General features: G+C 36.1%; 1 protein-coding gene across 1 annotated transcript; it reads right to left on the reverse strand.

Annotated features, from left to right (window-relative positions):
• Positions 1 to 1,944: 1,944 nt before the first annotated feature.
• mIF3 (mitochondrial translation initiation factor 3) lies at positions 1,945 to 12,356 on the reverse strand. Its single transcript, XM_067098779.1, has 4 exons — positions 11,825 to 12,356; positions 5,828 to 6,018; positions 3,887 to 4,027; positions 1,945 to 3,394 (listed from the first exon to the last, which is right to left on the reverse strand). The coding sequence occupies exons 1-4, from the start codon at positions 12,219 to 12,221 to the stop codon at positions 3,212 to 3,214; spliced, it is 912 nt and encodes a 303-aa protein (XP_066954880.1). The 5' UTR covers positions 12,222 to 12,356; the 3' UTR covers positions 1,945 to 3,211.
• Positions 12,357 to 12,686: the final 330 nt, after the last annotated feature.

A 12,686-nucleotide genomic window follows, 5' to 3' on the forward strand; every position in this document is an offset into this window, starting at 1 on the left:
TCTTCCCTTTTATTTCAGTCATAAAAAAGGTGAGTCGACTAGTGTATTGCATTTTTTATTAAATATTTGGTTTTGGGCAAGTGGCCCTTAAGGCCAAAATCACATCCAATATTCATTTGGTTTTACCATACCCAGACAAATATATGAAAACTATATATATATATATATATATATATATATATATATATATATATATATATATATATATATATATATATATATATATATATATATATATATATATATATATATATATATATATAGGCAGTCCGATTGTTATTGGCGGGGGTTCTGTTCCAGTGGCTTAACAATAAGCGAAAATTGCCGATAACTGGGTACCAGTGCCAATAACCAGAGATCAGCGCCTCTGTTAGGTATGTATCGGCACCAATACCCAATTATAGGTGCTGATAAGTGGAAATCAGCACACGTTGGTGCTGAAAATCACAGATTTTCGTCGCTAGACAAAAGCTGTAAAACCGTATCACCAATAACTGAGCCCGCTGATAACTGGGGACTGCCTGTATATATGTGTGTGTGTGTGTGTGTATATATATATATCTGGAAGAGCCATAGAGGTTCCTATAGGGCCCTGGTCATCAAAAAGGTTAGCAACACAGATTCTTGGCTGAAGGAACCTCACATATCTATGAAAGGTGCTGATGTGCTCGCCTGTATTTCTAAGCAGAACAACTAAGTTACCAAAGAACTGGATAGTGATGAGCTTTGATGCACAGGGGTCTGGGATATAAAGAAGCCGTCGAGAGTACCTTGATGATAAAAACAATGATTCTGCTGCACAATAATGTTCTGCCGAATAGACTTCTGTAGCCAAGACCAGGCAGGCAGTCAGAGTCAATGCTGGAGTTCTCCATCATCTTTATATACATATCAAAGACCATCTGCAAATTCTTGCATGAAGGCACTCGTTGTGAAACAGCTTCACCCTAGCTGTTATCAACATCTTCAGGGGCTTCCTCCTTACCAGCAGCAACTGCAGCAGCCATCCTTCATCAGATATTCTGCAAAACACATTATGCCTATATAAGGGCTACTGGAAACAGGCCATTTTGTTTGTCAAAACTATAATTTTCAAATGAATGTATACCTGAGGTCTCACATGAATCTATAATTTAGATTTAGTTCTCCTTTTGTATTTTCCATTAAAAAGAAAAATTAGATGTACTACTACTGTACTGTATATTGTTCTGTCTCTTAATTTTAGGGAAGGTGATACCCACTCTGAGTGTTCCAAATATATCTGAAGGCGCAATATTTTAATAAATGGTAATTTACTAAAACCACAAAGTGACTGGCCAGTCATAATATGCAACTAAGAAAGAGAGATGGATAAAAATTACACTGTGTATCCTTTGTTTGTATTCATTTGATGAAAATCAACCATATCAAAATCTAGGTAAGTTTAATACTATATTCACAACAATAGAGCTCAAATTGGTCTATCTTTACAAAATAAACTGTGACACAGTACAGATATAAGATCCCATTAAAATTACCAGAATATCTGTTTCCCTGAGTTCAATCATAAACGACATACTGTATTCACAAATAATGTACAGTATTTTATACACTGACCAGCACAATCCAAGAGAAACTAGAATTTACCAAAATAAGAAATCTGGAGTGGCATACTCCAACAAATACAAATTGCTATTAGTAAACTGTGAACTGACAAGGTGCACAAGGCCCAACCTGATGGCATTCATTCATGTTTCTAAACAAGTACTTACCTACATGACATAAATTTCAGTATCCTTTCAAAAGTTACTTACCAGTTTCAAATCCTGACAGATGGTTGTGCTCATATAAGATAGGTAAAAAAAGTATGGCTATTCACGATGTAGATAACTCAAGAAATTGAGAGCTCAGCTGAGTTTCTCCCAAAACTTCCTGCTTATATAAATAGAGTAATAAAAAGACAACTAAAAATTATATTTTCATCATATTTGGAAATCTCAGTAACAAAGACTGTGTTACTTACACAAGATTCACTGTGATAATGAAACCTGTCCAATATATCTATGAAATATCAAGATACAAAAGAATTTTTTACAAAGCATTTACAATATTATTATGAGCAGATTTTCAAAACCAGTTATTTACTGGCTGGTCATAGTCATATGGCATTTAAAAAGGCATACATTTACAAAAAGGCCCTTGCCAACTCCTACTTCGCTTATAGTGTTAGCACCAATAGCCTTGAGAACACAGTATGACTAAGGAAGCAGCCTAATATTCAACAATACTGTCACATTAGCTATCATTCTTCATTATGTTGGTGCTGCATTAAGTGCTGAAAATGTTCAAGAGTGATAAACCATGAAAAAGTTAAATTAATATGTTGGAAACAGTAACTTTGCATTCACTATTCTGAGAATCACCTTACACATCATCACTTGCACAGAGTTCAAGGACTCTTAAACATGGATTCTCTGAAAGGACAAGCAACCTCTCCTAATAACTGATGACCATGGTTCTCTCACATGAAGGGAAAAGTACAGATAACTTTCTATTTCACTCCCAACTAATGTTACCTCTACATGTTCAAATTTAAATACAGACATTCCCTCTAAATTGGATTCTTATTTTTATTATATAAAATCAAATAAGCAGTAAGTATTAGGGAACTCTGCAAATTTACATAAATTATTTCACTGGTTCTCTATAAAGGTTAGATAACTATCTAACTTTAAATCTAGGTTCCCCTAGTGAGATAAGTAAACTCTGCATTGACCCTTATTGCACTTCTGTAGAATTTTAATCTTAAAAAAGTTACTAATGTCTCAAAGACCAGCAATTAGTGGCATCAACAGAACTGCAATTACTGTACAGTAGATGAAGAGAAACTTCATGAAAGACGTTCCCTGACTAAGAGCCAGGTGTATTTGACTTGGAATACTAAAAAATATAGAGTATTTTACAAATCTGGTCAATGTTTATCATACTGGTTTGTAGTTCTACAACAATAACATCATAAAGAAGGAAAATGCACACCTTACCTCATATGAAATGGATGTTCCATGATAGGGAAACCAAGATACAAGTAAGCCTTGTCTAAAATTTTAAACATATTAATTTCCTCACAGACAAAACCTAAAGAAAATCATTTAAAAACTAAAAAAACAACTCAGTAACATTACTTAGTCTGCAATTTCCCCTCTATTATTCTTTACTAAAAATGTCCAAAATCTCATTTTTCTGCAGCATCTTCAAGGACTGGTGAATTATTCAAATCTTCAGCTTGTTGCTTTTGAACCTTCTTTTCTTTTGGAGGAGCAATATAAAATTTTGTGTCACCAAACTTCTCACGACGCTGTAAAATACGTCCTCTCATGCTCTCCACTGCCTTCTGAATCTCGCTAAAGACTCCTTCCTATGAAAAAAATACACTTCTTAATAAACAAAAACTGACCCATCTACATTCTTTGAAATATAAACTTCATAAGAAATACAAAATCCATCATGTCTGGTTATTGAGGAGCCCTTAACCCAATGTTTGGAGTTTTGCTATGTGGCAAGCAGATGTCATCACCCATTTTAGGTTCATAATTGAAATTGTAATTGTCTGATAGTTTTTAGCTGTGGTAATGGAAGTTAAACTTTTCCAGAATACCTACTTACTATGACACACTTAAAATAAAGGAGTTTGTATCTGTAGGATACAACATTTTTGCCTAAGACAAAATTTCTGTTAATACTTTATGACAGAAAATGAAGTGTTTGTTAAAAAGCCACATCTGCCTCATTAACAGGTAAAATGTGACAATATCCTGAAAACCAAAGCTGCTTGTTGAAAAATTAAGAGCTTTATAAGAAAGCCAGTCATTCACTGTCTCTGTACAGGCAAATTTAGAGAAAAACTCACCAAACTTTCAGTGGATGCCCCCTTTGCAGCTATAGTTACTCTTACTTGGAAGCCTTTTGTAATCCATTTGTTAATATTTTGTAATTTTGAATGGAGATCATTGGGTGCAATATTCCCATTCAGAGTTAATGATTTTTCCCCCTGAAATAGAGTAAAACAAGTTAGAACAAATAAAGTAAAAACAGCATCAGATTATACTCTCTAATTACAAATACAAATAGATTAAGGTGTATGATTGCATTCAGGATCATTAATGGAATGTACTTACAAAAAACACACCCAACATTTTGAAAAAAAGGGCTGTCAGTTCTTAGAAAATTGTGCTCTACCTCCCTGGTAATGAATAAATATGCTGAACTGTACAGTAATAAAACGATTATGCCATCTTGATCAACTTAATTTCTGCTATCCAAACCCTCCTTTATCTTTATATGGCACAAAATCAGCCTTTTTACCAACCAGCAGTCTAACTATTTCTCCAATTCATCCATCCTTTAGCGACTCTCTTCTTACTGCTCTCAACACCTGCTTCACAGCCACGTGTGTTTCTATGGTAACACAAGTTTTATACCCCTTCTGAGAACCTACCCATCTATCTCAACACAGTTCTCAACTTTCTGCTTTTCCTCATTTGTTAAAGTACAACATTTCTTACTCCTATATCTGTTGTAATCTTGCGACACCTTCTGGCATCTTCTGTTGCTGAGTTTACGCCTGTATCTTTTCCACAATAATATCGCAACCACTTTCCTGATTATGCTTCTTCTTTTGCTTCCTTCCCAGTCACCTTAACCCTTACTGGAAGGGCATGATCATATGAGGAACTTTAACAGGTTTTGAGCGAACGCCGGGCTAACTCTTATGAGTATTAATATTGCATGCCATACAGTTTGGATAAATTTGGCAGGAAAAATGTTCATATCACTTCAGTGTGCCATAAATGACTTATGGCAACCGTTGTGAGCTGTAATTATAATTGTACAAAATAAAATAAAATAAATTATTAGAAAAACATTTATAACTTTGTAAAATTAGCATATTTTTACGAGTTCTGGAAAAGAGGCCCGTACAGGGTTGTAAATATTCACTTTCAACTTCCCATGAAAGGTACAAAAATTGTTTGGATTTTTTTTTTTATACCATGTGCATTTGCATATCTTCCTCTTTCAATTGATGTTTTTTTTTTACTTGAATGCATCCCAAGAAAGGAATAAGCTAACATGGAGAAGTCAGAGGCTGGGAGAAAGTTGTTTGCATCCTAGCAATAAAACCAGAAACATATGACAAACCATTTTGCAAGTTACCCTACCAGAAAGAGCATGGATCTCACTCAATAAACAGGCAGGCATTAGAGCCACCAGAAGTATTGACTTCAGAGTCAAGTCCCTTAATAAAGCTCAGTCCAGAGTTTCATGTGAAGGAATAAACAAGGTGGCCTGAGTTTGTCTCCAGAGTAACTGCCTTCCTCTTTCTTCTCACCAGAAGATACACATAGGGATTAAGTAGACTGTTTGCTTATGTTTATTAAAATGATCATGAAAAGCCTGAGAGCTTGGAAGAGTTGATGCTGCAGGTTACTATCTTTGCCCATCATTTGGAGCACACCATACCATATATCACAAGTATGGGGACAAATCAAAATTCAAAATTCTACCAAATACTCATCATTATGGCACCACTGTAGCTTCAAAAAATCATGATCTGCATGATCATAGGTAGAGGAGTGTATTTAATTACAGCACTGAATTATGAGACAAGTCTTATTCTACTTGTACAAAAATCTACATTAATTTGGTTGCAACTTTTTGTGTTACTAAGGGATCATTTTACAATTAGAATGTTTAACATTGTACAAGACCACAGACCTCTTCTATAGCAATGGGAAAATTTAAACAAAGATTTCATGAAATTATGTTTAACTCTGAAGTAAACAAAAATTACCTTTATTCCTGAAGATGATTTTTCTTCTTTTTTGGCTCTGCTTATTTCATAATATTCTTTTCCTGTAATCAGCTTATAAACCATTCTACTTGTTTTCCCTTTAAGGTTTGGATCTTCCACCTGTACAAGTTTAAGATCTCTTCTTTTAGCAATTCGTTCAGCTTGTTTCAAGGTGACACTCATCACTTTATCTGAAAGTAAATTGGAAAAACTATAAATATTTGATAAATGTCCATATTTTTTCTGAAAACAACTTAGGCTGCAAAGTGTGAGAATGAACATTTGCTAAGTAAAGTAAAAATTCTTTAAAAATCCGCTTTATAAAATATTGCATTGAGGGGCTGGTGAGCTGGCAAATTGTGCTTAAATGTAAAATGAGAATTATGAAGAAAAACATGGTTGACAGCTTAATTATTATGAAACTTCATGTTGGGTATTATCACACTGTGATCAAAATTCATGGATAAAAAATAAAAAATATATACAACTGCATGAAAATTAAAGGTAGGAAAATATCTGATAACTCAGACATTCATCAGAGGAAATCAAATAAAGTAAAAACTGGTAATTATTGAAAACTGTGTATATTAATTCATGACTCATAAGATTAAGTGGTTAGTTTAATGAAGGATGGACCAGAAATGACATTCTATAAGGAAGATGCAAAATACAGAGATAATTTGAATTGTGGAAGAACCTCTGTGCAAAAACCTTCAAACATTACCTTCTTCATACATTTAAACAACACTCAACAGTACTGCCCTGGACCTCTGTAAACATACTGCATCATCACTTCTATCTTGCATAATCTCTCACCCTTCCTGGATATTAGGGCACTTCCTTTCTGATAATTGCCTCATGACATCACATACAACACTTTCAGGGTCTTTCTCTTCTCTTGCCTCATAGTACTTACGAATTAAACTTTCCTTTCATTAACTGGTCATCCACCATTCACTCCACATGATCCAGCCATCTCAAAATACTCTGAACCAATGAGCCACCCATTCAAACACACTGTACTAACTTTTTTACAACTTCTTTAAAGTACCTCCACAGTTCACATTTCCACCCCTAAATTTTTTCGTGCTATAAATGCTACATAAACAGTCCATTTGCAACACCTTTGATATTCAATCACATTCATCTATACTTTACTCCATCAACAGCATTGGCTCAATAATACCTCATAGTGTTCCATCTTGGTTTCCACACACACTTCAAAATCTCTTCCCAACCTTATGCAGATACCCTGCTACTTATCTTGGTTCACCTATTATATGACTCACCTCTCCTCTCAGCCTACCATTATCCAATATATTTACTCCCAAAAACCTACACTAATCCATTCTTCTACCATCCCTATTAACATTCAGTTTTTCATCTTCCTGGCTTTCATTTATTAACTATATAACCTTCTTCTTTCTCATATTTACTTTCAACCTCCTTCTCATACTTTCACACATTTTACTAGTTTCTTTAGTTTCTCTTCATTCACACTTAATAAGTACAGCCATTCTACACTCCACTCACGACACATTTTTTATCCCACAACATTTCATCTATATCTATTGTAAATTCTCCTATCAATGATTCTGTCTTCTGCTTACTTCCTCTATAAAAAACTTACCTACCTTCCCTGGTTTGCTAAGGAATGTTGTTTCTAAATTCTTACAATCATCTCTATCTCCTTCATCTTTATACAACAGTATAACCATTCCTATTGCCTGTTCCTTTGGAAGCCTTCTCATAACCATACATACATGACAAATCTTAGTCAACTTCTCATTTACACTACCATCTCCATACTACAGAATTTCACTTGTAATCCCTTCAATTGCTAGTGCCTTTCCTAATATAAGTGATTTACTGGTAATTACGATTGTAATCAAGGGACAAAAGACTGTACAAGTGATTTACTGGTAATTACGATTGTAATCAAGGGACAAAAGACTGTACAGTACTTAAAATCTGTCAAATGTACAAAAAGTACAAAACAAAGACAACAAGATACTGTACACAGGATGAATTCAAGAAGCTGAAAAGCTTTAGATGTGGAGGACAAATGAGTTGCTGCAAATGCTGATCATGGATGCAAATGTTGTTTTACATCAGTTGATAACTGAAAATTCTCTTTATACTGTATTAACATTCATGAAGTCACAGTACCTTGGATTGATTGATTGTCTTATGGATGTTCATAATTGAGAGATGTTAAAACTTTCCAATAAAGCAATGTCTTGTCTGTGAAGTGCTCAGATACTGAGGATTTCACAAGTAAGTATTAAATATGTGAAGTGATTCCTTTATTTCAAATATGTTTATGTGATTAAAGTGGGAGCGTTCTGCAGAGCGCCTTCAGTGGAGTGGTAATAAATGAAGAAATACACCAGTAATAATAATTACAACAATCTGGCATGAGTTATGCCCTAACAGGGTTGTCAGAAAATACACTGATAACCTGATATTGCAACCCTAAATATTTTTTTATACTACTTAATGGGCGAGTGTAGAACGACAGGACAGGTTCCGCAGACGTAAACAAACCTAAACTTTCCTAGAATACCAGGTCCTGACCTAACCAGACCTTACCTTCCTAACCTCACTTATGGCACTGTGCCCTGACCTGGCCATGAGGGTTAGGAACCCTTGGACACCCCCTCCAAAGTAATATTAAACGCCGGAAACAATGGACTTAGCTTCTGTTCGGAGGTAGTCCTTCGTTCTGCAAACTACTCCAATACCACAACTTGATATTGGAATTTATATGCACTGCTTCAAAGTCTTCTAAATATGCTTAATACAAAACTCATACTAAAATCTATTGCAAATTTACTGTATCAGAGATATTAACTATCTTTTGGGTAAAACTATGGAACAGCTCTTCATGGATTATTACCTTGGAAATTGATTTTTCCTATACTTTCAGTGTTGCTGATGAAGGAGGTGGTGTTGTTTATTAGTGGTCAAATCAATTATTAATAACCTCACATCTTTATCGGGGACCCTTTGGGAACAGGGGGTTTTGGGTGGGGTAAAACATACAGAGAGAGAAAGGACATGTTGTTGTTATGATGGCCACCCTGAAATGGTTCCATGCATACAAAAGGCATATGGGAGGCATATGTTCAAGGACTGTCTAAGGATAACTACTATAAAAGGAACTATACTAACCTAACCAACCCTAACCTAACCTAGTAGGCCGTTTTACTTAGCTGGGGCGTCCCTTCCCAGACACCCAGTGAAGGAAACTCCACTTTTTACCAAAACCTCCCCTATAATACTGCGTATGCACGATAGCATTCCAGGGTGGCCAGCATACAATAACATATCAGTTCTGAGGTTAATTACAGGTTAATTACAGTTGACTGCCAAAAAATAATGGTATATTCTTGATAAGCAACCAAAATACTATAGAAAAACTCAATTTCCAAGGTAATAAGCCGTGCAGTTATACCATTTTTTGTTTACGTTTTAACACTCATGAAGCTGGTACTAAAGCTAGCACTAATGGTAGCAATTGTGGAAATAAAGTAAAAACTTACACAGGGAGAGAGAACAGGCAAGTTGTTAAGATGGCCATCCTGGAATGGTTCCGTGCAAATGCAAGGCATCTGGGAGTCATATGTTCAAGAAGGGACTGGCTAAGGAAACCTAAAGGAACTATGCTAAAGTAATCTACCCTAACCTAGTAGGCCATGTTATTTAGCTCTGCTCCCCTGACCCCCTGGTAAAGGAAACTCCACTTGTTACCAAAAGCTTCCGTATAACACTGCGCATGCGTGACAGCATTCCACGGTGGCCAGCATACAATAACATGTCAGTTATGATGTTCTGATGTTAATTACAGGTTAAACACAGTCGACCGCCAAAAAATACCAGAAAATTCTTGATAGGCAACCAAAATACTACAGAAAAACTCAATTTCCAATGTAATAAGCCATGCAGAGTTATACCGTAGTTCTACCACCTTTTGTTTATGTTGTAACATATGGAGTTGGTACTAAAGCTGGCACTAATGGTAGTGACTGTGGAATTAAACAAGTGCATTAAATTACAAAACAGGCCGATTAGGTTACACAAATAAAATGACATCTGAGCACATTATATATGGCTCCTTCATGGCAAAAAGGGCAGGCATGGAGGTGACCTGCGCTGCCACATCAAATATTAACATTGTATGGTAGGGAAAGCAGCATAAGTCATACAACACAAATATAATTGGTTGCTAATCAATTTTTTGCCCAATATTAAAGGCCCTCGTAATTTTCTAGCATTTAACAACAATAAAACAACACGTTTATTCTTAAATGTAACAAAATTTCAGCGCCACAGTTCCTCTCACCTGTTAAGCTGACCTTAGGGCATAAAGATGTCAAACAGCCCGTGCCTCCAAAGGGAAGCTCAGTCAAAACACTCACTGACTCATTAAGGAGTCTGTCGCTTACAAACAACATGGAAGGAGGTCCTCATTCCGCATTAATCTTCATCATCCCAGGCTCGAGAAATCGTTCATAGGGTCGTTAAGCACTTTTCTAAAGAAAAGGCAAACCGTGGACCCATTGTGGATATCAGAAAAAACTACAACGCGCCCTCCAAGAAGCAACAATGATACCGAGAGAACAATCAGCAGGATTTGCAAAGAAGGCAAAGATACGGAAGAGAGATCGGCACAGCAATTTTCCTGGAATGGGAGAACATCAACTGAAAACTGTGACAGATTTCGGCGATTTTGACAAGAGCGTTTTAGAACTGTTTTAGACTATTATGTAAGGGAGAAGTACCAACTGATTTAATCAAAGAAAGAAGATAGAATGAAAATGTTATGAAACTCTTTTACTGGAAAGAAACGAAGGACTATATTATGAATAGATGATAAATTAAATAGCTGTGATAATCTTATTTGTAACCTATGAACTCTCTTATCTGTCTACACACAATCCTTTCAAAATGTCAATAGCCTCTCTCTCTCTCTCTATGTATATATATATATATATATATATATATATATATATATATATATATATATATATATATATATATATATGAAAAACAGAGACCTGGAAGAATGGAAATATTTTCGAAGGAGTGTCAGGCAATAGGGAACACCCAGAAGTATACTGCTCCCAGGAGACATTTAACAAATGCCAGGTAGGTTAAACTCCTGACAGAAGCACGGATTAAAAGGGGTAAAAATGGGAAGGGTAGGCCTTGAAGTACATTTGGCAACTTAGGGGACAACACTTAAATCGCCATGAAGGCGCCAGAGTATAGGCTATTGCAAACAGGATAGCATTAGCAAGGGCTGCATTGAAAGAAATTATGGTAAAGCTACAGGGTAACTCTGCATGGACTATTACCTTGGAAATTGATTTTTCCTATACTTTTAATGTTGCTGATGAAGGAGGTGGTGTTGTTTACTGTCGGTCAATTATTATTACCCTCATATCTACCTGACATGGTTGGAGACCATTTGGGAGTGTGAGGTTTTGGGTGGGGGAAATTGTTGGGAGAAAGACCGGACTGTCATGTTGTTGTTATGAAATAGTTCCGCACATGCGCAAGTCATTAGGGAGCCTTACGTTCAAGAGGGGACTGGCTAAGGAAACCTATTATAAAAGGAACTATGCTAACCTACCATACCCTAACCTAACTTAGTAGGCCGTGTTACTTAGCCGGGGGTGGACCCAAAAGGAAGGAAACACCACTTTTTACCAAAAGCTCCCCCATAACACTGCACATGCGCGATTGCATTCAAGGATGACCAGCATACAACAACATATCAGTTCTCATGTTAATTACAGTCGACTGACAAAAATAATGGTGAATTGTTAATAGGCCACCAAAATCATAAGGGAAAAAGTCAATTTCCAAGGTAGGGCTGGCCTAATACCTGAAGCGGAGCAACCCCATGATTATACCGAAATTACAACCGAGGGAAAGCATTCAAGGACTGGCACTATTCTACAGTACGCTATACATATATTCATGGCATACCTGATTCTTTATTTTCTATTAAAAGTATAAGTGGAGACCCTTCTTCTTGGTCTTTCCTAAGAGTTTTTCTTTCGCTTTCCTGATTTCCAGACCTTTCATGGTTGAATTTCTTAAATGATACTGAGCAAGTGTTAAATTCCCGATTAGAACCACTTCTGAAATCCACGGATATTCCAAGAGCAGGCCTTCGACAATATGAATTGTATGGTTTAGATAAAACATCCGTTGGAAGTCCATGGAAATACCTCGGACAGGGGTGTAATCGAACTGTATTTCCACTCCATTTCTCACAAACTAGTGGGCTTACGTTATTAACAACACTTTTAGAGGTTACGTGTACTGGTACTCTTGTTCTTAAGTGTTGGGTGAACCCGCAAAGTCCACGGTTAATAAGCATTATGGCATATTACCACTATACGGGTGAGAAAATGTTCATAACACCTACAATAGCAAATAGTAGTGATGGAGTAGTGCAGCCTATGTAACGGAACGCCAAAAACTTGACTTTCGTGAAATTATTTATGTGAGATTCAGAGCTGTCTATTTGTCCATTTCCTCTAGTCTTTCTTTCCTTGAATTAATTCGGATAATAGCCCGTCGTCTTGTTCTCTGCCAGCCTAAAGAATCAGAATGATAACATCTACTGTAGGTGATAAAACACATGAGCAGGCAGTTGACGACAAAGGTTATAAAGTGCATAATACAATGCATAATACAATAACGTCTCCTTATAGGCATAATTCAACTTAGCAATGACATAAAAGTAAAAAAAAAAACCCACGCACGCATTTCATCACATGCCAAGGGTAGGAAATACTGCCAGGGAGTAGAAGTTATTCTCCTGGGACAACTAAAGCCACAC

This window comes from Macrobrachium rosenbergii, chromosome 55 (assembly GCF_040412425.1).
Source record: "Macrobrachium rosenbergii isolate ZJJX-2024 chromosome 55, ASM4041242v1, whole genome shotgun sequence".
Lineage (NCBI taxonomy): Eukaryota > Metazoa > Arthropoda > Malacostraca > Decapoda > Palaemonidae > Macrobrachium > Macrobrachium rosenbergii.

Coding starts and splice junctions, on each gene's coding strand:
- mIF3 (XM_067098779.1), bottom strand. CDS start 12,221: ATGCTTATTAACCGTGGACTTTGCGGGTTCACCCAACACTTAAGAACA. Junction 6,019..11,824: donor AATAGAAAATAAAGAATCAG/GTATGCCATGAA, acceptor ATTTACTTTCAG/ATAAAGTGATGAGTGTCACC. Junction 4,028..5,827: donor AATCATCTTCAGGAATAAAG/GTAATTTTTGTT, acceptor ACTCTATTTCAG/GGGGAAAAATCATTAACTCT.